The 21,189-nt window shown below is 45.4% G+C and overlaps 2 protein-coding genes across 5 annotated transcripts in view; one reads left to right on the plus strand and one right to left on the minus strand.

Annotated features, from left to right (window-relative positions):
- Positions 1 to 79: 79 nt before the first annotated feature.
- slka (STE20-like kinase a) lies at positions 80 to 18,468 on the minus strand. Of its 3 annotated transcripts, none has more exons than XM_084709856.1 (19): positions 17,957 to 18,468; positions 14,805 to 14,969; positions 12,882 to 12,930; positions 11,837 to 11,986; positions 11,180 to 11,252; positions 10,530 to 10,724; positions 10,115 to 10,196; positions 9,700 to 9,831; positions 8,337 to 9,554; positions 8,011 to 8,141; positions 7,525 to 7,648; positions 7,200 to 7,379; positions 4,566 to 4,637; positions 3,180 to 3,309; positions 2,822 to 2,946; positions 2,528 to 2,719; positions 2,209 to 2,334; positions 1,988 to 2,101; positions 80 to 1,783 (listed from the first exon to the last, which is right to left on the minus strand). In XM_084709856.1, exons 1-19 carry the CDS (start codon positions 18,104 to 18,106, stop codon positions 1,637 to 1,639), a joined length of 3,555 nt encoding a protein of 1,184 aa, XP_084565982.1. In that variant the 5' UTR covers positions 18,107 to 18,468; the 3' UTR covers positions 80 to 1,636. The 3 variants fall into 3 exon arrangements, with proteins under 3 accessions (XP_084565982.1, XP_084565984.1, XP_084565983.1); XM_084709858.1 differs by lacking the exon at positions 4,566 to 4,637 and adding an exon at positions 5,368 to 5,460; XM_084709857.1 differs by lacking the exon at positions 4,566 to 4,637 and having other exon boundaries at positions 17,957 to 18,467.
- A 2,076-nt stretch (positions 18,469 to 20,544) lies between these two features.
- The window catches only part of LOC146268295 (SH3 and PX domain-containing protein 2A-like), a 38,967-nt gene continuing 38,322 nt past the window's right edge, over positions 20,545 to 21,189 (plus strand). The window contains exon 1 of one of the 2 annotated variants that reach the window (XM_084709737.1): positions 20,545 to 20,955. In XM_084709737.1, the coding sequence (XP_084565863.1) occupies positions 20,884 to 20,955 (72 nt within the window). In that variant the 5' untranslated portion in view covers positions 20,545 to 20,883. The remainder of the gene's footprint in view (positions 20,956 to 21,189) is intronic. The other variant, XM_084709738.1, reaches the window with a different exon arrangement.

A 21,189-nucleotide genomic window follows, 5' to 3' on the forward strand; every position in this document is an offset into this window, starting at 1 on the left:
AAAACCAGTTCTAGATGGAAGTTCTGATTGCTTGAGTCAAAATACACACACATGAAAATCAATCATTAAAAAAGCCAGGTTTAATATACAGTTAATATTTTATTTACATAACAGATGTCCATTTATAAAGACATTGCCAATATATATTCACCTAAAAAATGCTATTATTGAAATATGTTACGATGCCACACATTCTGTCAAGGGAACAACATCATGGCAGGCAACTTGAAATCCAGCCGTGTAGAAACATCCAACTTGCAATGCGTTGTATAAGTGGATAATTTGAAAAGAAGCCCTTTGAATAACTAACAAAAAAATGCAAATACTGAAACTGTCTGTGCCTGGACTTGGAAATGCTTGATGAATGAAATACAACAGAGTTCGGACTTAATTTCAGCATTAGAGATCATCCATGCCTATGAGATGAACACAGAATTCATCTGTGCGCTACAAACATTAAAACCTGTCATACACAGCATCACAACATGCATTGATATGTCTGGTTCCGGAATGTTTGCCATAGAGAGACGAATAATCAAGCACGTTTCTGTTCTGTCTATATAGTGACATTCAGCGACAGCACTTACATTCGTGTTGGGTTTCATGAACCTAAAGGAAAAATATAACGGATTTCAGCAATAAAAAGACAATAAATCAGCAAAACACTGAAAACAGGTACAACTCATAAAAAAGATAAAGAAATGCTATCATAGAACAGATGGGGAAATAAACAGTAAAATGATATGTCAAAAAGCATGCAAGATGTTTGAATGGTACAGCATATCAAAATAATTCAGGCTGAGGAGAGGAGACTGAATATTCTTCCTAACTGACACACTACTGCATTATCTCAGCTCATTTTAAACAGTGCAAATACATGATTTAGAGCTTTACATTCCTTCAACAATACAAACATGTGAATGTACCAACCTATATAGAATCCATGTGTCCAAGGCCAATCAAAAACATATATATATATATATATGTATAAAATAAATTTTAAACTTCCCAAAAAAGCCTGCATCAAGACATTACCCTTTGTGTTCATCAAAGTTTAAACATAAGAGAATAATACTACTCATATCAATAACCTTGATATGCTGTTACGCAGTCACTTCAGTTTAGGAATACAATATTCACCATCTACTTCAATGAATAGCACAATCTCTAAAAAATAAAATCACAACTTCACACATGTACATCCACCGACAGAACACATCACTTTTTACCAAACAAGTACATTCTTTTGTGTTTCACCACGTCCTTCCCAACTAAGACAGGGGTTAATGAAAGCACCAGCTTATTTATTATTAAAAATAAATGTATGATGTTATGGTTTTTACAAATTCCCAGCCATTACTGTAAGTGCAAAAAAAAAACGCATTCGAAAGTAACGTAGCAGGCCCCTAACTAGCCAAGTCAAACCATTTAGGCACTGGGTTCTTTGTGTCACTTTGAAGAACATTCCCCAAGGATCTAAGAGTGGATACTGTGTGCACAGGATGGGATGTGTGAGAGTGAACAGGTGACAGCCAGAGACTTCCGGAACACTAGAGGGTAGATGCAGAATCTGAGCCAAGCCACGGTGCATTGGGGCTGAGACGTGGGGCTGCTCGGCGGAGGGAAGGCATTCAGGCTACAAGCCTGAGTTATGCACAGTAGGAATGGGGTAGAACTTAGAGACTCGGCTCTGGGAAGTGGGATTAAGGCATTCAGACTCTCCGCTCATCTTGAAAAAAACTTCCTGCTCCTGAAGCTTGCGGGTGAACTCCTCCTCAAGAGCCTACAGGGGGCAGTAGACAGACAGTGCCACACATGCATAAACGACGTCTTACGCTGAACAGCTTGTCACATGCTTGTCACAGATGGCCTAGCCTAAAACAATCCCTCACTCCAATTTACAAATGAAACCTTTCGTGGATGCAGTGTCTTTTAAGAGGCTGAGAGAGTGCAAGTACAATTTTAGACCATGTATAGTCTTGTTCACCTTCTTCCTGGGTCGTAGTTTCTCCCGCCACTCCCTCAGCTCCTGGCTGTGCTCCTCATCCAGCTCCTTCAGCTTGTGGGTCTCGTGCTCGATCAGAAGATGACACTTCTCATTCTGCGACACACACACAGCATCGACTCGAGGCGGAGACCGACTGACTTCCGCCGTCCGTGACGGGCGAGAAAAGCAAGCGTGTGCGGCGTGTGTGTGCGTGCGCCTACCTGTAGCTCGTGCAGCTCCCGGATGTTGGAGTCGCACTGCAGCTGCAGGTCCCTCATCTGGTTCTCGTGCTTCTGGTGCTGGTGGAGCCGCTCGTGCTTCTGGCGCTTGTCCTCCTGAGAGGCAAACTGCACAGGACACGGGGGGGGGGGGGACGACACGTCTTAAACAAACCGCCTCGTGTTTCGCGGTACGCTCCTGTCAGATGGCCTGGTAATCCTGCCGGCCCTCCCCACCCTTGTCCGAACCCCTAAACGCCAGTGGATGAGCCCTGGTGTGTGTGTGTGTGTGTGTGTGTGCAGTGTCTCCGCGGCACGCCACCTGTTTGATCTTCTCCCTCTCCTGCTCGGGGGTGCCTGGGGCGGCGGTGATGCGGAGGCTCTTCTTGTACATGGCCATGCGCGTCTTGGCATCGCTGCGCTGGATCTTGGGCAGGCGCCCTCTCTCCTGGGTCTGTCTGTTCTTCAGCTCCTCAATCAGGCGCTGGTTGTATCTCTGCATCTGCTCCGTCTCCTACACACACACACACACACACACACACAGAAAGTGTTTCAGGAACAAAGTCTACCGAAGCACCGTCCATGTCAACGTTTACAGAGTCATCCGGTAACAAACCTTTTCGTGCCTCTTGAGAAGCTGGTGTCTCTGCATAAAGTACTGGTCTTTGAGCTGCTGTTTGAACAGCTGGTGTTTCTCCTGCAGGTGGCGCTCCTCCAGCTCCCACATGGCCGCCTCGCGAGCTGGAGAAAGAATACACAAAACAAGTGTGAAAACACACACGCACGCACGCACACACACACACACACACACACACAGTTTGAGTGTTCTTGAACACGCCCAGGCAGGTTTGCATGTGTGCTGTATTCTGATGAAAATGACTAGACCCCGAGTGATTCACAGAGGAAGTTGTGTCATTTGTAACACATCTCATTGGAGGGCAGTTCTCCATTTTCTCTGGCCCCGTTATGACTACCTCTCATGAGCTGCTGTTTGTGGTTGAGGCAGTCCTTCTCGATGGTGGCAATCTCATGTTTGTGCTGCTGAATGATCTTCTTCAGGGCTCCATCCAGCTCCTGCTGTTGCTTCTGCAGAAACTCTTGCTCCTGAGGACAGAGTGATAAACATAAACAGACAAAGAGATAGATAGAGACAGATAGAGACAGAGAGAAAAAGCGAGAGAGAGAGACAGAGAGAAAGATACAGAGAGACAGACAGAGGGAGAGAGAAAGAGAGACAGAGAGGAAGCGAGAGAGAAAGAGAGAGAGAGAGACAGAGAGAAAGATACAGAGAGACAGACAGAGGGAGAGAGAAAGAGAGACAGAGAGGAAGCGGGAGAGAAAGAGACAGAGAGAGAGAGAGTGCGAGAGTGTGCGACAGAGTGAGAAAGAGGAATAGGGAAGTACAGAAACCAAGAAGAAGAAAAAAAGAGAAAGGAGGAGAAAAGCAAATGGGGCCACGGAGGAAGGCCAAGGATGGGAGGAGAGAGGGGACAAAGGCAGAGAACTGTTAGGAACATATAAGCCGTGATGGCTTATGCATTCGTTGCAGCACAGAAACATTAACAATACTGTAGCAAACAAACCACTACTTGAGTTCAAATGATACAGAAACACTGCACTAGGAAGGAAAACAGCATCAACAGCTGGATTCAAGAAGAGAGAGACAGTCAGAAGTCATGGTATGATCCAAAATGAGGATAGAAAGTGGAAGAGAAATATGTTAACACAGTCAGACCTCACGTTTTCGCAATTTTGACAACATCTAAATGAATGTTTACAGAGAACGTGTATTCCCTGGATGCACGCCAGTTCATTTTGAATAATTAATTCATCTTGTACATCATTTTGAAAGGAAACGACTGAAAATATAAAACATGCACACTGCAGGTCTCCAGACATGTGTCTTTAAATGTCTATACAAATTCCTGTTATTGAAGTGAGGGCTGGGTTGACCAAAACCAATTCCCAAGACCTCTTCAGATCTTCTCAAACGACTTTACAGCGTGACACTCTCTGGCATGTTCCAGACCTTCTACCCGTGTGGTGCGGTGCAGCCCCAGGTGTAACATAGACAACATGTACAGGACGTGTAAACTTGGCAGGACAGATACCGAGCAGGAGGATAGGAACACTGCAACGACACCGCGACTACAAACAACTCCAAAAACATGGACGCCCAGCCGTGCGTTCACGGACCCCCACGCCCTCCGTCTCCATCACTGCCGCTGTGTCGCCCGACCGCCAGCAGTGCTGGGGGGACGGAGGTGGGCTCGTGAAGGCACGCGGGGAGTCAGAGAGGGGGTGTGTGAGTGTGTGTGTGTGTACGTATTAGGATTGGGGGAGGGGGAGTGAGCACTTACATCCTGCATCTGAGCGTTGAAGAGTGCACATGAGGACAACTGAAAAGACTGTATCATAACCTGGGCCACGCCCTGTGGAGGAGAGCACACGGCGCACTCATCCAGATCAGGGAGAGGCCTGGGGGTGAGGGGGGGGGGGGGTGAGGGAGGGAGGGAGGGACATGCTACACAACAGGCTGAGAGGGAGACACATGCATCTCACCACACACACACACACACACACACACACACACACTCTTGCGGTCTCTATCTCTATTTCTCTCACACATACACTTCAGTCAGAGAGACATAGAACAGGGGTCTAGCTCTAATAAAGTCTTTAAAATCCCTTAACTTCCTCAAAAGGAACCTTGGCATTGTCCTTTTCCACACTAGGAGTATTGGTGAGTGAAGCCACGCAATGCAGTTCAATGGGGATGCAATGACGACGTCTTTTAGAGCGGCCTTTTTCATGCACGTTGAGATATAGAATGCACAAACTATTAGTTCTATTTGGGTTTGGAGAAGGGCACTTACGTTAGACAAACATCCATGCTGGTATGGAACAGCCCTTCATTAGGTACAGCTATATTTGTACTTCACTTGCAGACAAATGAAAGAGCAAACCTTTTCACTGTCTCCTCGATTTTTTCGAAGAAGCTAATTGCGAAATGTTAGCTACTTAGTCAAGGTGAATGCAGAGTAAAGATCTTTGTGTTGAATGGAAGTGGATGTACATTTAGAGGAAATAATGAGTGTTTGTGTGGGAGAAAAGGAGAACGTATGCGTGTGAGAGAGAGGAAAGGAGACGGCGGTATTTTACCTCTTCATTCTCAATGAGGGAAAGGTCTTCCTTTAAACGTTTCATGAGCTCTTTTCTCATGTGTTTGGGAGACTGTCCAACTTCCTGTTTCACCTAATGTGTGTGCAGAGTGGAGGACACTGGCCGTTGTAATTGGTTGTCTCGAAAACGACATTAGGAAGCCATGTTACCTCCTCATGCACAGCCCTGCAGCAGGATTCCCAAGCTCTTCGAAAGGTTTCGATTTCAAGAGAAAATACTCGGTTTGATTAGTGGAAATTTAGAAAGGAACAGAAACTCCACTGATAGGGAGTTGATAAGATTAATTTGACAGAATCGTGGTAATCTTAAATCATAATGAAGCGTTGACCAGGCTTATATGTTAGTGTCTGCCTTTCCCACAGCTCTATTAGAGACAGATCTGAAGCAGAAGATGTTTAGGACACCAGAGATTCTAGTAAGCATCCGGCTACGAGCAATGCTAATCAGCACAGGGCCTCCCATAGGAAAATCATGTCTAAGGAACCAGGATCTTAGATACTTTACATAACTGTTCTGTCAAGAGTAACTGTAATGGAACCAGGTGATGAGAATGTTACTTCCGAGGACAATGTCGTTTTCTGTGTCAGGGGCATCCTCTCATATTCCATGACAGTTACTCTTAGGTGGATATTAAAGACATTTTTCATAGCTTCATCCCACAACCACACCAGAGCTGTTTATCCCATCACCAGACCCGACACCCACACGCTCTCAGTCACACGGAAGACAAGGTTAGGTTACAATGAAACAACAAGTACATTCTTACTCTATATTTGCAGAAACAAAGTAATACGTTAATAAGTACAACTTCATAATTCGTAACGATAATCATCTGTGACAATCATTAAAAGACAACATTTCTGTGACTAAATACAATTTCAGACTGTTGGAAATACAGTGCATATATAGTCACAAGGTAGGCTACCAATGCACTTTTGAGAAGTTTAGGTATTGTTCGCAGTTGAGCATAAGCAACCAGTCAGTCACTCAGTCGAGTTAAGCCAAGTCAGAGCAGGGCAGACCCAGAGGAAGGCCAAGCATGTGAGAATAACGCCACACTGTGCCAAGTTGACCACAGTGTTATCCATGTTAACAGAAGCCTGCCAACCATAGCATGCTGAAAGTCCCCCAGAGCCGCCCAGAAAACACCACTCACAATGTAGCTCGACAGAAATCGAGCTACAGGAAGCCAAATGGTTACGTGAGGGGCATGGAAATGTGATAAGAACTATCCCCACAAACAATGATGAAATAGCTCAAACTTTTTAAGCCGTCCAAGATGCAGAGATGACAGTTACAGTCACTGGATTAGCACACACCCCTGATGCAAAATGACGTCGCATGCTTCAACCATTAAACTGTCCGAGAGCAGGAATTTAAAAACGACTAAGTGGTTTTCTAAAAGTCAAGAAATAACACTAAGCACACAATGTTGCTTGGTCAAATGGCGGAGCCTTAGGCAATATGAATAAAACAATAGCATCCTACTTAGAGGGGCATCTTGCACAATCTGTCAGTTAACTCTGTACTAATGTGGACACACTGACTAGACCCTATGTTAGGATCATTATTTAATATGACTGGTAGCAGGCAAGCTGTTGTCGACACGGTATGATGTCTTGAATGCCTGGTTACATCATTAAATGTACGTCAGCTCCAGCAAGCAAGCCTGCAAACCAAGCCACCACCAACGAGCGAGGACCAATATGACGGCAAGGCTCGAGTTCAGATCGATGAAAGCCCATGCATTATCCGGAGCTCCGCCCAGAGAACCAGCCCCACGGGGCAAGCAGAGGGTTCTGGCTCCTTACCTCCTTCTTGCGGTTCTTGAGCATGTTCTGGAACTTGGCCAGCTCCTTGTCCTGCTCGGCCTTGATGCGCTTGGCCTCGTCCCTCAGGCGGTTGGTGTGATCCTGCTCCAGGCGCTCGATGGTCTGCTTCTGTTTCTTCTCCAGGTTCTCCACCTCCAGGTCGTACTGACGCTTCTTACCCTGCATGGAGAGAGGAGGCAGACAGCGGGGTCTCCTGTCAGGAACCTGAACAACAACTAGCACAGACAGAGAGATCCGACAGGAGCCGGGGGCCCTTTAGCCAGACTGGAGCAAAGCCAGGCCAGGCCAGGCCAGGCCGACTCACCGTGGTCTCCTGTTCAAAGCGCCTGTGCATCTGCTCTCTCTGCTGCTGCAGCTTGTCGCTGAGCTGCTGCTGGGCTCGCTGCTCCTCCTTCTGCAGCAGACGCAGCTCTCTCAGCTCCTGGCGCCTGTTCAAAACAACCAGGACAGCACTTCAGACCCCAGGTCCACCGCCCTTGTCCATACCGTCGACGGGATTTCGCTTTGGACCAAGCTCCCATACACAGTGTGTCAACAATGTGTCCATTTTACGATACCAAGAATACAATGGGGAGAGTAGGCCCCGTTTTTTCAGGGCAGAATGTTGTGGAAACACTATACAAGTGTATGTACAGCAACACTGTACCATGTCAATCACAGCCGTTTCTTCTAGAGTGCCATATGCTCGTTGAGCTAGGGGGTAGAGGGATCCGACAGCTAACTATTTCTGTCAAGCGTCGTATATGGGTCAGCTTCCATATTTAGGCCTAACAGAGCAAAGAAGACCCACCTCAGGAACCTCATCTCCTCGTTCTTGGTGTCGTTGTCGGTGACGATCTTCGACGTCGTCACGCTGACCTCCACACCATCCACCATGAACTTCCTGGTCTTCTTCAGGGTCTTCTTCTGCCGTCTGGTGTCCTGTTGAACACAAGTTTTCATCCCTTCAGCTACTAACGGGTCGTGTGGAAACATTTTGACTAAAGGCCAAGTGTGTTGGAGAGACTGCCACCTTACTTCAAGGAAAAGGAGGGGTGTCAAGCTGAAAGGACAGGAGGTCTAGATACAAGTAGATGAAGCCACTACTATCGACATGGAATTATGGGAAACTAGTACCTTTAAGGACACAGACCCCCCCTCCTTGCTCTTGGACAGGAAGCTGGAAATGGACAAGTTAAGGTCCATGCTGTTGCTGTCGGCTGCAGAGCTGCTTCCAGAGTCTGAATCTTTTTCCACGTCCGATCTGGTCTTCACCGCAGGGCTTCCCTGGGCCATCTTAGTCTCTGATTCGGTCTCGCTCTCCGGAACAGAAACAGCATCCTGGACTATGGGTTCCTCTTCAGCAGCAATGTTCTTCTCCTCCTCTTCGGGAGCAGCATTTGGTTCCACACCAACTTTGGCTTCTTCACTAGGACCATTAATGGATTCTGCTTCTCCGGCAACCTTCAACTGTTCCTCCTGTTGGTTCTCCGCTTCTTTGGCTGGTTCCTCTGGTAGAGTTGACTCAGCCTCCTCCGGATCTTCAGTGTGGTTCTCCCCTGTCTCTTTGGCTGGTTCCTCCTCTACCGCAACCTTACACTCTGGTTCTACATTTCGACACAGGTTTTCATCTGAATTCTCATTCTCATCGGCTTCAATGTCAGCTGGACCATTAGGATCTGGCTTCCCTTCTTCTTCTGCCATATCCACTGATGACATGTCCTCTGTAGCGGCTTCACCTTTCTCCTGGTCAGGTTTTGCACTGGCCTCTGTTGACAAAAGCTCTTCTGAGGCCCCCTCCGGCTGATCTCCTGTTTCCACTACGGTTTCCACATCCTCTGTCGTTTGTTCCTTTTCCATCTTTTCCATCTCATCCTTCTCGTCTTCCTTTCCCTCACCTTCCATCTCCACCGCCGTTACCCGTGGAGGTTCGTCGCTGTCGTCGTTTTCCTCCTGCCCCTCTCTCTCCTCCTCGCCCGTCTCCTCGCTCACGACCACAGGCGCCGGCTTGTCCGGCGGGGCTTCTGGCTGCGAGGGCACCGGGCCTTCAGGGGACTCTCCCTCTGCGCCTTCGCTTCCCTTTGGACGGAGCTCCGTGGTTTCCTCCGTCAGCGAGTCCTTGTGTTCCTCTTTCCCAGCAGCCGTGTCTCCAGGGCGGGCTTCCTCAGACGCCTGGTTGAGCCTCTCTGTCGTGTCGCCCTCGTCGGGGAGCTTGTCACGGGTGCTGTGCTCCGGGGCTTCAGGCTCAGCCTTCTCTGTGACTGGCTCCAGGGTGGAGGGAGTCTGGGGCACCTTCTCGTCCTCCGAGCTGGCCATGCTGGCGTCCGATGGGGCTCGCTTGTGGCCGGGAACCACCTTTACACAGTCAGACAGAGGAAGACACATTTAAAGATAACAGATCAAATCATGAAACTGTTGTTGTTTCCCTGTTGTTCCTAATAATGATAAAGGTTCAGGGTTGCAAACATTTTTGGCATCATTTTGTGTAATACTACCATACCAGAGATGCATCTTGCTCCTCTTCCTCCTCCTCCTCTTTGCCCTCTTCGATCTCCTCAGTGACTTCAGCCTTCGCCTCAGCGACCAGCTCTCTGAGCGGCCTGTTATCCACTACGCTGCTAACAAACGGATGCTGAACGGGGAGAGGGAGTCAAATGACCTATGTCAGTGAAAACACTAGTTTTTTTTTCCACTAAGCAACGCAAAATCCTGAATAAAGGCATAACACTGAAAGAATATAAGTAATGTCTGGTACACGGCACAAACAATTGAAGTACAATAGCATTCCAATGGAATGGAATATTTCATTACATCAACATCATTTGATACAAGTTTTGGTCAGTCATTTGGTCAATAATTGGCAAATTGGACGTCTATATCTGTAAGCACAGGGCAAATATGACAGAGCTCGTCACCTGTAAGAGTTGTGCGGTGCCCCACCTATTGTCCACATTCTTATCCAAAGCCTTTCTTAGAAAGTCACTGAACTCTGGTGACCTGACCAAAACAAGAGAAAGACATGTAAATATAAAAACTGCCAATGAAGACACATTACTTGTGTGCCCTTATCTGCATGTGGGAGAGAAAAGGAGGAACATCACCGTGTCACCTTTCTGTCCCTTTTCGTTTTTGTTAGGAGTTTCTATTCTAGGCGAGGCGTTCAAATGAGTAAGTGGGAACCAGCGGGCGTCCTCTGTTAGAGGTTATACATACATCAAACACTACGCAAATCTCACTCTGCCTGCGTGTCTCTATCTTAGTCATCCTGATTTCTCATCCTCCTGTGCAGCCTCCGGGGGTCACACTCAGTGTGGCGGTGGTCGTTCTCACCAGCGAGAGGGCTGCATGAGAGTGGGCGGCTCCGACTTGGCTATCTTCAGCAGGACCCTCATGGGGTTCATCTCGTGGTTGGGGGGCTCGATCTGCGCCAGCTCGATCAGGGTCACGCCCAGGGACCAGATGTCCGCCTTGTGGTCGTATGGGCGATCTTTGGACGTCTCGCACATGACCACCTCCGGGGCCATCCTGGGGGAGCCGGGGAACCAGTAGGTGGTTGGTGACTGTGAGGATTAACTGGCACGGAATGTGGGCATGCGCTTGTTTTGTTGCGTGGGTGTAGGCTGTGGGCAATATCATATGCAACCAGCAAATTGGTTTGTTGATATGTGTGGTGTGTGCGTGCGAGAGGGTTTTGTGTCGAACGAGTGCTCGTCAAGCGCCTGAAGAAGTGTTCATTGCTTCAGAGCAAGAGAAAGTAAACAGGATTTGGAGCAAGGGTCACAGGCACTTTGAATTGAACACCATGCAAACTTTATAATTCACAGCACACTTTGGCAGAATGAGCTTGACATCCCAGGGACAATTGATTATTCCATGGTTGTGAAGTGCTCCTTGTGCATGCATTCATCAGTCCGTTCAAATGTTAAACACGAAACTAAGCACATGCACTGTGGCATGCTGGTCCTGTGTGGATGACTCACCAATATGGAGTGCCAATGAAAGAATCTCTTCTCTGTAGAGTCTTGGTATTTTTAGCCGACACCCCAAAGTCAGCTAAGAGTAGAATTGATTTAGAAATTGGATTTTAGAAATGATGATCCAGCAAATGTATTATTAGTGATAATGGTAGAACACACACAAGAATCTCATTCATCTTAAACTAGCCAACTGTATATCACAATTGTGACTACTGACTACAAACATACACAATGATGTAATTGTTGTCAGGGTTTGTATGAGTGCCTGGACTCAAGCACCCATCATGTCCATGTGAGAGGTAAAGAAGCATGTGACATATTATACATGCCTAGTGATTGCCTGATTATAATTGCTGTGCCAATCACGGCCCCTCTGCCTACAGAACATGAATCATCATGGAAAGGCCAGCGCGTATAGATATTCTCTTTGTTAAACAGGAGCACATTAAGGTATCAGCACAACAGGACACCTGCTTTATTTTCACGCATTGGCTCGAGGTAAAGAGAAGGTCACACAAAACTTTTCAAATAGGCTAAAGCCTGTCCGAAGGACCACCCTCGGGGAGTTAAGGACCCCTTTATATGACCTTGACTGCGCGTCTCATCCAAAGAGTGTGAATTCACTGTACTGATCAAGAATGGACGGAGGAGAGCCCTTACCCAGCTTGACATCTCCTTCCAGAGACAAGAGAATGTTCCCAGCTTTCAGATCTCGGTGGATGACCTTGTTCTCATGGAGGTAAGCCAAGGCCTCCAGGGTCTGCTTACAAACCACACGGATCTGGGGCTCAGTCAGGGATCTCTCCAACTCTGGGAGTGCGCACACACACACACACACACAGACAGACAGAGACACACACACACACACACACACACAGACAGACAGACAGACAGACACACACACAGACAGAGACAGACAGACAGACAGACACTTCTTGGTTATTTGTTGACCTGAACTTTGGTTTATAATGTCCCTGCTGGCTTATGAACGGTGTCTTTGGGAACAAACGGTCTCAAGTGAGACATAACAATTTGTAGTGAATACCATAGCAACTGAGACATCACACCCTACCAATCCAGCGACCAGCCCTCATGACTGGACCAGCCGCGTAAAAGAAAACACTGAGTCAGACCATTCTGGTCTTCTAAAACAGGAGGCAACACCCCCATCTACCAAAGGAAGCCCTACACACATATCCTCTTAGAACCTGGACATCTCTTCTGCTAACCTGAGCTGAAGATTGTTCTATTTCTAACAGGAATTATAAATACTGGTATGTGGTGGCTGATGTCAGTTGTAAAAGTGGCAGTCAGAATGAAACTACTGTGGTTGGTGTGACCTGGGAGAATCAGGTCACTGTCTGTCTCAGACAGGCCTCACTCTGCATCTAGTTAATGGCATCGCACAAAAAGCAATGATTAACTCTCAAGACATCGAGCAATCGTGGACGTAGCTCAATTGAAGAGCATCCAGCACCCACAGAAAGTGCTGAGGCACTGGAAGTGAACTAACCCCCTCCTAGACATGGAACTATGGTAATTATATACTGGAACTTTTCTGAGAGAGGAGGAGGAGGGAGAACGATCCACTGAAGAGGTTTTCTGGATGGGATTAAAAGAAATGGCTGTGGCGCGCTTGACTTCCCTGGAGGGAGATGGAGGGATTCCATTATTTCCAAGTCCTGTTTTCATAAATAGTACTCACCCAGCATGACTGCGTCGACCGCACCTCCCGCACAGAACTCAATCAGTATCTGAGATTGGAAAACAATGTGACAGAAAGTGAGCGTTGGCTACACTGATATTCTCCAATGAATGTAACATGAAAGCGACACTTTTTTCAGTTTATTCTTTGGCATTTCCCCCGAACATGTTAAGAGTTAAGAGAGACAAATGTTTTCATTCATTCATTGGGCGAGTTAGCAAACACATGCATGTTTCTGAGGACACAACTAATTTCTAACAACTTGGGTAAAAAAATATTGATGTAACAAGGCATGCGCCTGTTCTTCATAATACCGGTCCTTCCCTTTTTTAAATTCATCAAAGATTTGCAGTTACACAGGAAGAGAGTCATTGATTCCTGTAATGCAACACTAGTTTGGCAATGACTTTCAGCACTCAGCCTTGGGCACGTCTAAATAAATAAAAAAACTAAGGGTTCACATACCAATAGGGTTTCACACAAAGACTAACGGTCTACTCTGATCATTTCAGTCTGTTTATTAGCTTAATAAATACTCTTCTTGATCATTTAACTAGAGTAACCCAACTCAAAGCTGTTTCCTGAGCGTTCCTGGTACAGATTGTGGGTCCGCCCTGTTAGCTTTTCTCTGTCAGCACCATACAATACTTTGCTTCCACCCGAGATACAAATCTGTCGACGGGTTTGCAGCAGATCGGTCTAACCTTAGGGTCTAACCGCAGCCTTGTTCTCAACAGCGTGGTCAGCTGCCGGTTGGAATTGACCACCGTTTTTGTTGAACAGGAAAACTTGGAGGGAAACTATAATCTTAGCATTGAAGTCTGATCCCGCATCCTACTCAAGGCCTGTCCTTAAAAAACACAGGCCCTCACTGGCACAGTATATAAGGACATGCTCGTACAAATGATCGTGTCCAACATATGTGGCCAAGATCTCTGCATAAACAGAAAATCACCGACATCCATCGACAACATTTTCGACTGTTGTTTGTGGCGGTTGCCTTACAGACTGATGTGTTAAGATGATGTCATGCTGTCCAGATCTGATGTGGCGAGTGAGATTTGAAACCGACCAGGGTCTGCCCTCGGTGATAAAAGCTGGTGTAAGCTACACTACCACCTCATCCATGGAGATCTAGCCCGGCGCATGTCAGTCTGCAGCCTGTGGTATCAGATCTTCAAAACTAAATCGATCAAAATCCCCACAGAGACACATCCATGAGAGGCAAGTAAAAGAGGCGGGACAAATACATCTCCATGATCCTACTGGTCATATTCCTGAACATTTCCCACTGTGATAGGTAGGTATAAGCTCAGTGGTAGAGCGTCTAAGTGCAAATCAAGAGGTTGTGGGTTCAAAACTCCCTCTCTGTACGATGCTTTGGGTAAAAGCGCCCCGCTAAATGAACTAAACGCATTACATTACATAACATCCATTTGACTCCACGAAAACAAGAGGGAGACTAAACACACATCAGACAAACCCGCACTGGGAGCGAGGGGCCGGAAGCCCCACGTGAACCGCTCTCTCCAGAAAGGATCTGGGGGACATGCTGCACGCATCCCTGAATTATTCATAAGCACTTTCTCCAGCCACTAGTAACCAGTCCATTATCCTCAATACATGCAACCCACAGAGACGGCAGTCACATGATACCACCTGGACATAATTGCTCTGGAGCTTCGCACACAGAGACCAAAGGATCCACTGACTGGGTTCTTATGGCGTCTGACATGCAGTATGAGGTACGGGCTTGGGACTTCCTGGTCACGTGTGAGGTTGGAAGAAGAAAGGATGGGAGCCCCTTCGCCGAACACCTAGAATCTCTGTTGTGTTTTGCAGTGGACAGTGCCTCTACTGCATGGTTTCACCCAGTCCAACCTTCTCTACAAGACCAGAACCTCCAGGATGCGGACCACCCACCCATAGCTTGCTCTCGTAGTAGAAGGCGTCCAGGAGCTTCACTATGTAGTGGTGGTCGCAGGAAGCCAGGATTTCGATCTCCACCATGTAGTCCTCAAGCTCCTCTTCTGTCTTGGTGTCAATCACCTTGGCGGCTGCCAGAGTCCCTGTCTGCTTGTTCTGGGCCTGTGGGCGACAGAGAAGCACACCAGAGATTAAAGTTCTAGTCCTATGAGGAGAAAGGAAACAGGGTTAGGGTTATGTGCACACAGAGAGTAAGACTTTTAGCTTGTTTATGTATTCAGAGTGGCTGAGCGATCATCTTTACTGTAGCAATTCCGGCCATGACCTGTGGTTATGTGCACATTTTTCATAGATAACAATGTGGTGGAAAAGCCACTGCCATTTTCGAGAGGTTTATGGTGGCACAACTGAAGGCAATTTCGTAAAGGTCATCTCCTCCTGTGAATGCATTTCGTTCTAACATCAAATAAGGAAGGGCTGTATGTTTGAAGAAGAAAGTGTTTCAGAGGACAACAAATTCCCCTCTGTGATCAAGACAATAATAGCACGATATTTGGCTGACCTACATCAATACAACCAGAACTAGCCTAACCTTGTTCTAATCTCAAGTCTCTGCCTTTCAATAACTGCTGAGTAAAAGCACATTTACATGCACACTGAATATGTGGCAATCCTCACAAAGGGCTTACGGAAGAGGTTAATGGGAAGAGTGACACGTTCCTCTGAGCCACATTTCCACTCTCTGACGGCTCGCACTGCTGCTATTCTGGGCCCGGCTTCGGGCTTCATGTTTATGGATACAGACACAATCTCTTGGAGTTAAGGGAAAGAAGGGAGTTTGGCTAACCAGTCTGTGTGTGTCATATGTTATATTTACACCGTTTCAACGTCACACCCAGTAACCTCGTACCAGCCAACGCCTGTCTTCGCCTATGCCTTTTCACAGATACAGGCTATGCATTGGGTATATCTAGCATACCACAGTGTAGATTTGCCTTCACTGATGGGTAGATATTCCTTCCCTTGAGCATGACTTTATTGCCTTGTTTCATGGCCCATTAAGTGCCATCTGTGCGGCTAGCCTTTTGAGAGTTCATAATAGGAGGCCCACAGGAGAGCAATCTCCTCAAAAGCATAATAACGAGATCAACCTTGATTCCAATCACCTGAACTGAAGACAAGACCTAATTAAAACTACTGCCATTTGTGGCAATGGATGTGCCAAACAGGTTGCATGACTGAAAATCCCTGCCCAGGTTAAACATCACTCTGAAGTCAGACTATAGACACACCCCAAAAAAAGTCCCTATCATGAAGTCAAAAATGACCAGGCTATTTAACCTGACCGGCAGGGTGAGTGGACAGCAAGTTAGCAGTAGCTGTTAGCAGTAGCTGTTAGCAGTTGCTTATCTGGCTCTGACACTGAGCTTGGGCATGCGCTCACCCCACCTCACACCCACTCCCGAGGTCAGATAAAGCTCCACCAGCGCCCGTCACGCTGTGTGAGCAGTGACTCAGGGTGGAAGCTACAGATCACTCTTAACAGTGCCCAGCCAATCCCAGCAGCTGATTGGCTGGGTCTCTGCAGCCCCACCACACCTCATTGTTACACAGATGCCAAAGAGGCCTAAAATAACTGATCAAGTGTCCCTGACTAGATGTAAGGTCTGATTTGTCCCCCTCAACACATTACCTTGGCCAGAGTCATTCGGTGGCGCCTTACTGAAATAAAATGTCCAGGAAGTTGCCCCTCCCTCTCCCTGTGCTGGTGTTACAGTAAAAACCAGCAAGAGTACAGCTGAAGGCTGTAGTACTGTTCTGGCTTTCATCACAGCCTCCTAATCAACTAATTGAGGACTTGGGGAAAGCAGCAGGCAAACAAATGCACCAAATACATCAGCAGTATTATTTGATCAGCCAGAGGGCCACAGCCAACACTGCAGCTCTCTCAGGCTGGTCTGAGGGACTGCTGCTCTGTGGGGAAGCATCTGCATGGGACACCCATTTGCTTTCATCAACCACTGATCCGGCATCCGTGCTGGAAGATGATTCACCCCTACATTGTGAAGATGAATGGTTTTGATGAAGGAATTTCAAGAATGTGTGTTCTCCAGTTTCAAATACGTTTTAGACGGTCTAAAACTTATTATTAAAACAGATACAATCTATGAACTTGTCAGAAAACAGCTTAACGACATATCTCTCTTCCTGGCTTGCTGAGGGCAATCAAGATGACCTCAGCTTACGAACACTCCAGAAAGCAAACCTTTAGGTACAGATCACTTAAATGTTAACTCCATAATGGCTGTTTTTGACAATAATGTATAGTAAGTGTATTAATAATTACATTAGATTTTACATTCATTTACTACACCTTCCAAATTCCCACAGTGACAGAATGTTCTGTCAGAGATAAACATCCTGCTCTCCCATGACTACGTAAACATTGTACCTGTTCACTAAAGAGGTCCTTCCCAGTTCTCACAGCCCTATGATATCTAATGAGATAAGATATTGGCTGAAACCTGCTTAGCCTATAGGGGCTGTTCTACAACAGTATATCATAGTCTTAGTGGTTGCCCATCAACAGTGCACTTCTCTTTTCCTATGTTTGTCAGTACATTGGCTGAGAAAAATAGGACGTTTGGTATCAGTTTGGCAAAGTGAACTACAACAATATATTTGGATGACCTAAAATGTACTTTCTTCCACAAGAAAATAACATGGTGAAATGATGTCTGGAGGCATGCACATAAACCCTATTATTTGTACCTGACGCCAAACATAAGTCGTTCAAGACCTTTACTGAAAAAGACTGCCACTCCTTCAGAAATAAGTGTTGACTTAGAAAAATGCTAATGCCTTGATACATGCTATTATATTACAAAAACAATATACACTGTACCTTAAGACAAATCTAACATGACAGTCTGGTTAATAACGGACGTTTTTATGTCAATTGAGCTACATTGAAATGCAATGAATTGTGAAAGATCAACAAACTCAAGTCCCGCTGTGACACCCATTTCTATTCGACAGAGAATAATAAGTAAATCTAATGAAAATACTAAGTAGTAGCCTATGTTACCGTGGGGCTATCTTGAAGAGACATTGTATGTATGTATCTAAATTAGCCTCCTGTACGATACCTTGTACACTTTCCCAAAAGCTCCATCTCCCAGTTCCCCGATGATCTCCCAAATTTCTTCTGGGTTCTCGTCCCTGTGGACGTGTTCATACTGTTTCTTCTTCTTTTCAGGTCCCAGTTTGAATATTTTTCGAAAATTAAAAAACGACATATTTGACTGCCGATAGATCACTTCGGTACGTCAAGACAATATTATCCCAGTATAATACTGTATACAAGTGACTATCGACTTAAAAAGCTGTACATGAGCTCTAGTATGAAGCATGCTATTCCTTAGACGTCCATCCTTGATATCCTGCCTCCGCGTGAGTTCTGATATTGAACTCGTAACATTGTAACAGGACGCTCACAGACCAAGATGTAGCTTAGCAGTAGGTCGAACCAAACTGTACGCTATGGGTTTTATATAATAATTCATCAAATCCACAAATGTCACATATAATTGACACAAGTTTACCAGTAAGTGGTCATACTGAAAATAAATGTATCGGTAGGATGAGCATCGGGGCTAACGGTGGCTGTTTCAGGAAACTCCCCTGAATTAGCCTATGATAATTTGCGAGCCACAGTCATACGCATGCTGACAAAAGGTTCAGTTGTTTTGAATCAACCTGTCATTGTTCAATGACAACTGCCCATCTTATTGCTGAGCCCCGGACTTTAGACGTCCTTATCCCTTGTCAGATAGCAAGTGGTGACAAATCACGAGCAAAACACAATTCATCAGGACGGTATAATGGACCTGAATTCCACGTTTGCCTGATCAAAGACCGACGGGTACACCGCTGTGCGACACAAAAAGTGTAAACGAGTATACTTTTCTGTCGTCACGGAGAGGAAGAGAAACACGAGGATGAAGTAGTTACAAGGCTGCATTCTATTCCTGAAAGTTGTTCCCTCCATCACCTAGTTTGACATAACTTACATAAACCTAGGTATTTGCCAATCTGATGTGACCACGAGGCAATTTATAATTGTACAGTGTGTGCTTGCTTCAGTGAAGTGTGTGAACAATTCCATCACCACATATATCACCATGCGTTTTTTCTGTTTTAATTAATATTGTAATTTAATCAGTTGGGTTCGTGGTAAAGTTGCTTCCACCTTCTGGGGGGATAAAGAAAAGACGAAGGCCTATCTTTTTCTCTGAGATTTACGTCGCTTGGTCCATTCTGTTCATGGCGATGAAATCAAGCAAGTGTCCACCCCAAAGTCCGTTTCCACCCCAGTAACACTAGAGGGAGGCAAAACCAAGAACACGTTGCACCAGAAGTCTGATTCACTTAGCAGTGGTGATGACAGAGAGTACGGCAACTAAACAGACTAGCTTGTAACACTAAGGGTTCATCATGGATATTTTCTTCTTTTGATAATGGCGTTTACTTTCCCACATCAATGAGACTATTGGTTCAAATAGTAAGCCTAAGTGCCTCAACGTTAGCAAGTTGAAGTTAGATAGAAGAATATTCGACATTGGTCTCACATTCGAAAGACTCTACTTTGCAGAGTCGCGTTAGGGACCGGGTGAAAACTAACAGTACAATTGTATAGTTTCATTATATTTCTATGGATATAAAACCTCAAACTGTCACCAGATTATTCTAATAATGTCTGGCCTACTTCCACAACCTTTACTTTTCAATTCAGTTTCAAACAAAATAATAAAAAATCGCTAACCTCTAAAAATGGCATTAAAGCCGTGCTAAACTAAATTCTCAGCAATGGCCACACAGCTGCAGGTCGCAACCAGGAGTCTGTGCTTTGATTGTGACAGGATAACCAACGTGTATTTGCACCAATATGTTTTCCACCAAATGCATCCCAGGACAGCCAGGGAGATGGACAGGAAGGGACCAGGAACTCTGTATGGTCCGTCATAGGAGACCAGAGTCCACTTGGGGACTAGGTCCAACACTGTCACACCAGCAACCAGGCTGATGTTGACAGCTCAACCCCCCCCCCCCACACACCACAGGGGTGGTGAGGTGGGCAACAGAGAGAAGAAAGTATAATTAGAGAATGGAAAGCGACAAATGAGAGATTTGATTACATTTTTCAATACCATTTTTTAAAAATTATTACGTTTAGCAAGGATTTCATGCTATTTCAGACATTAGCAATCTTCTATAATTTTGTTTAACAGTTAATTGAAAAGATAAAGGATGTTGAAGTAGGCCAGACATTTTTAGAATACTCTGGTGTATATTTGAGATTTTTCAATACAGTTAAAAAAAGTTATTAGCCTAAATTTAGCGAGGATTTCATTCTATTTTCAGAGATTAGTGAATTGAAAAAGTGAAGAGCGTGGAAGTAGGCCAGACATTATTAGAATAATCTGGTGACAGTTTGAGGTTTTATAATCATATAAATATGATGAAACACATACATTTTCAAAATTGTACGGTTAGTTTTCACCCGGCCCCTAACGCGACTCTGCAAAGTAGAGTCTTTCGAATGTGAGACGAATGTCGAATGTCGAATATGAAACTAACTTCACCTCAGTCTCAACGTTATCAATGTCATAGTCATCGTTTGTCTTAGGCTACCGGAGCCTACATAAATAACCAGACACATCAGGTACCCGCCCCTCATGGATCGCCTGACGCTTGTTTCATAAAGCCTACCCTTCTCTTTAACAAGGAGGATTGTTCTGTTTTCACGCCAAACTTGGCCGGAGTCATTGACAGAAGATCTGCAAAATCCACTGGCGACTGGCAGCTGGAATAGCATGAATTGAGTTGTATGATCTGTGAGCGCAATTACACACGATGCGATTTTGATTTTTTTTTCCTGCAACGCTGATTTCATTTCATTAGTCACTTTGCACTTGCATCCCAGTTATGATTAAATCAGTATGACTGGCCTGCGAAAACTTTGTTACTGATCGGTATCTTAAAAATATTTTATGTGCAAATAACATTTACCAAGATGCAAGTCCGAACTGTCCTGGAAGTTAAAGTTGTTGATGTACAGAAGAGGCGGAATCCTTCCAAACATTATGTGAGTATCTATTTTTACTACACTGTTAGCCAAATATAATGAGGACTTTTTATAGTTATGCCCAATATGCTCAAAGGTTTTTGATTCATATTACAGAGACGCATCTTTTTATACTGTGCATAGTCTGTTATAAAATGTTATAAAATGTTTAGCAACACATTCCATACCACTACACTCTCATGATAAATGACTGTGCAGTCATGTTAGGAAGATGCCAAATAAAGAATTTCATTG

The sequence above is a fragment of the Hypomesus nipponensis genome, chromosome 11 (genome assembly GCF_054491055.1).
Source record: "Hypomesus nipponensis isolate SF chromosome 11, ASM5449105v1, whole genome shotgun sequence".
Taxonomy (NCBI): Eukaryota; Metazoa; Chordata; class Actinopteri; order Osmeriformes; family Osmeridae; genus Hypomesus; species Hypomesus nipponensis.

Coding starts and splice junctions, on each gene's coding strand:
- slka (XM_084709858.1), bottom strand. CDS start 18,106: ATGTCGTTTTTTAATTTTCGAAAAATATTCAAACTGGGACCTGAAAAG. Junction 11,253..11,836: donor GGAAGGAGATGTCAAGCTGG/GTAAGGGCTCTC, acceptor TTCTACTCTTAG/CTGACTTTGGGGTGTCGGCT. Junction 8,142..8,336: donor GGGGGTCTGTGTCCTTAAAG/GTACTAGTTTCC, acceptor TGTGTTCAACAG/GACACCAGACGGCAGAAGAA.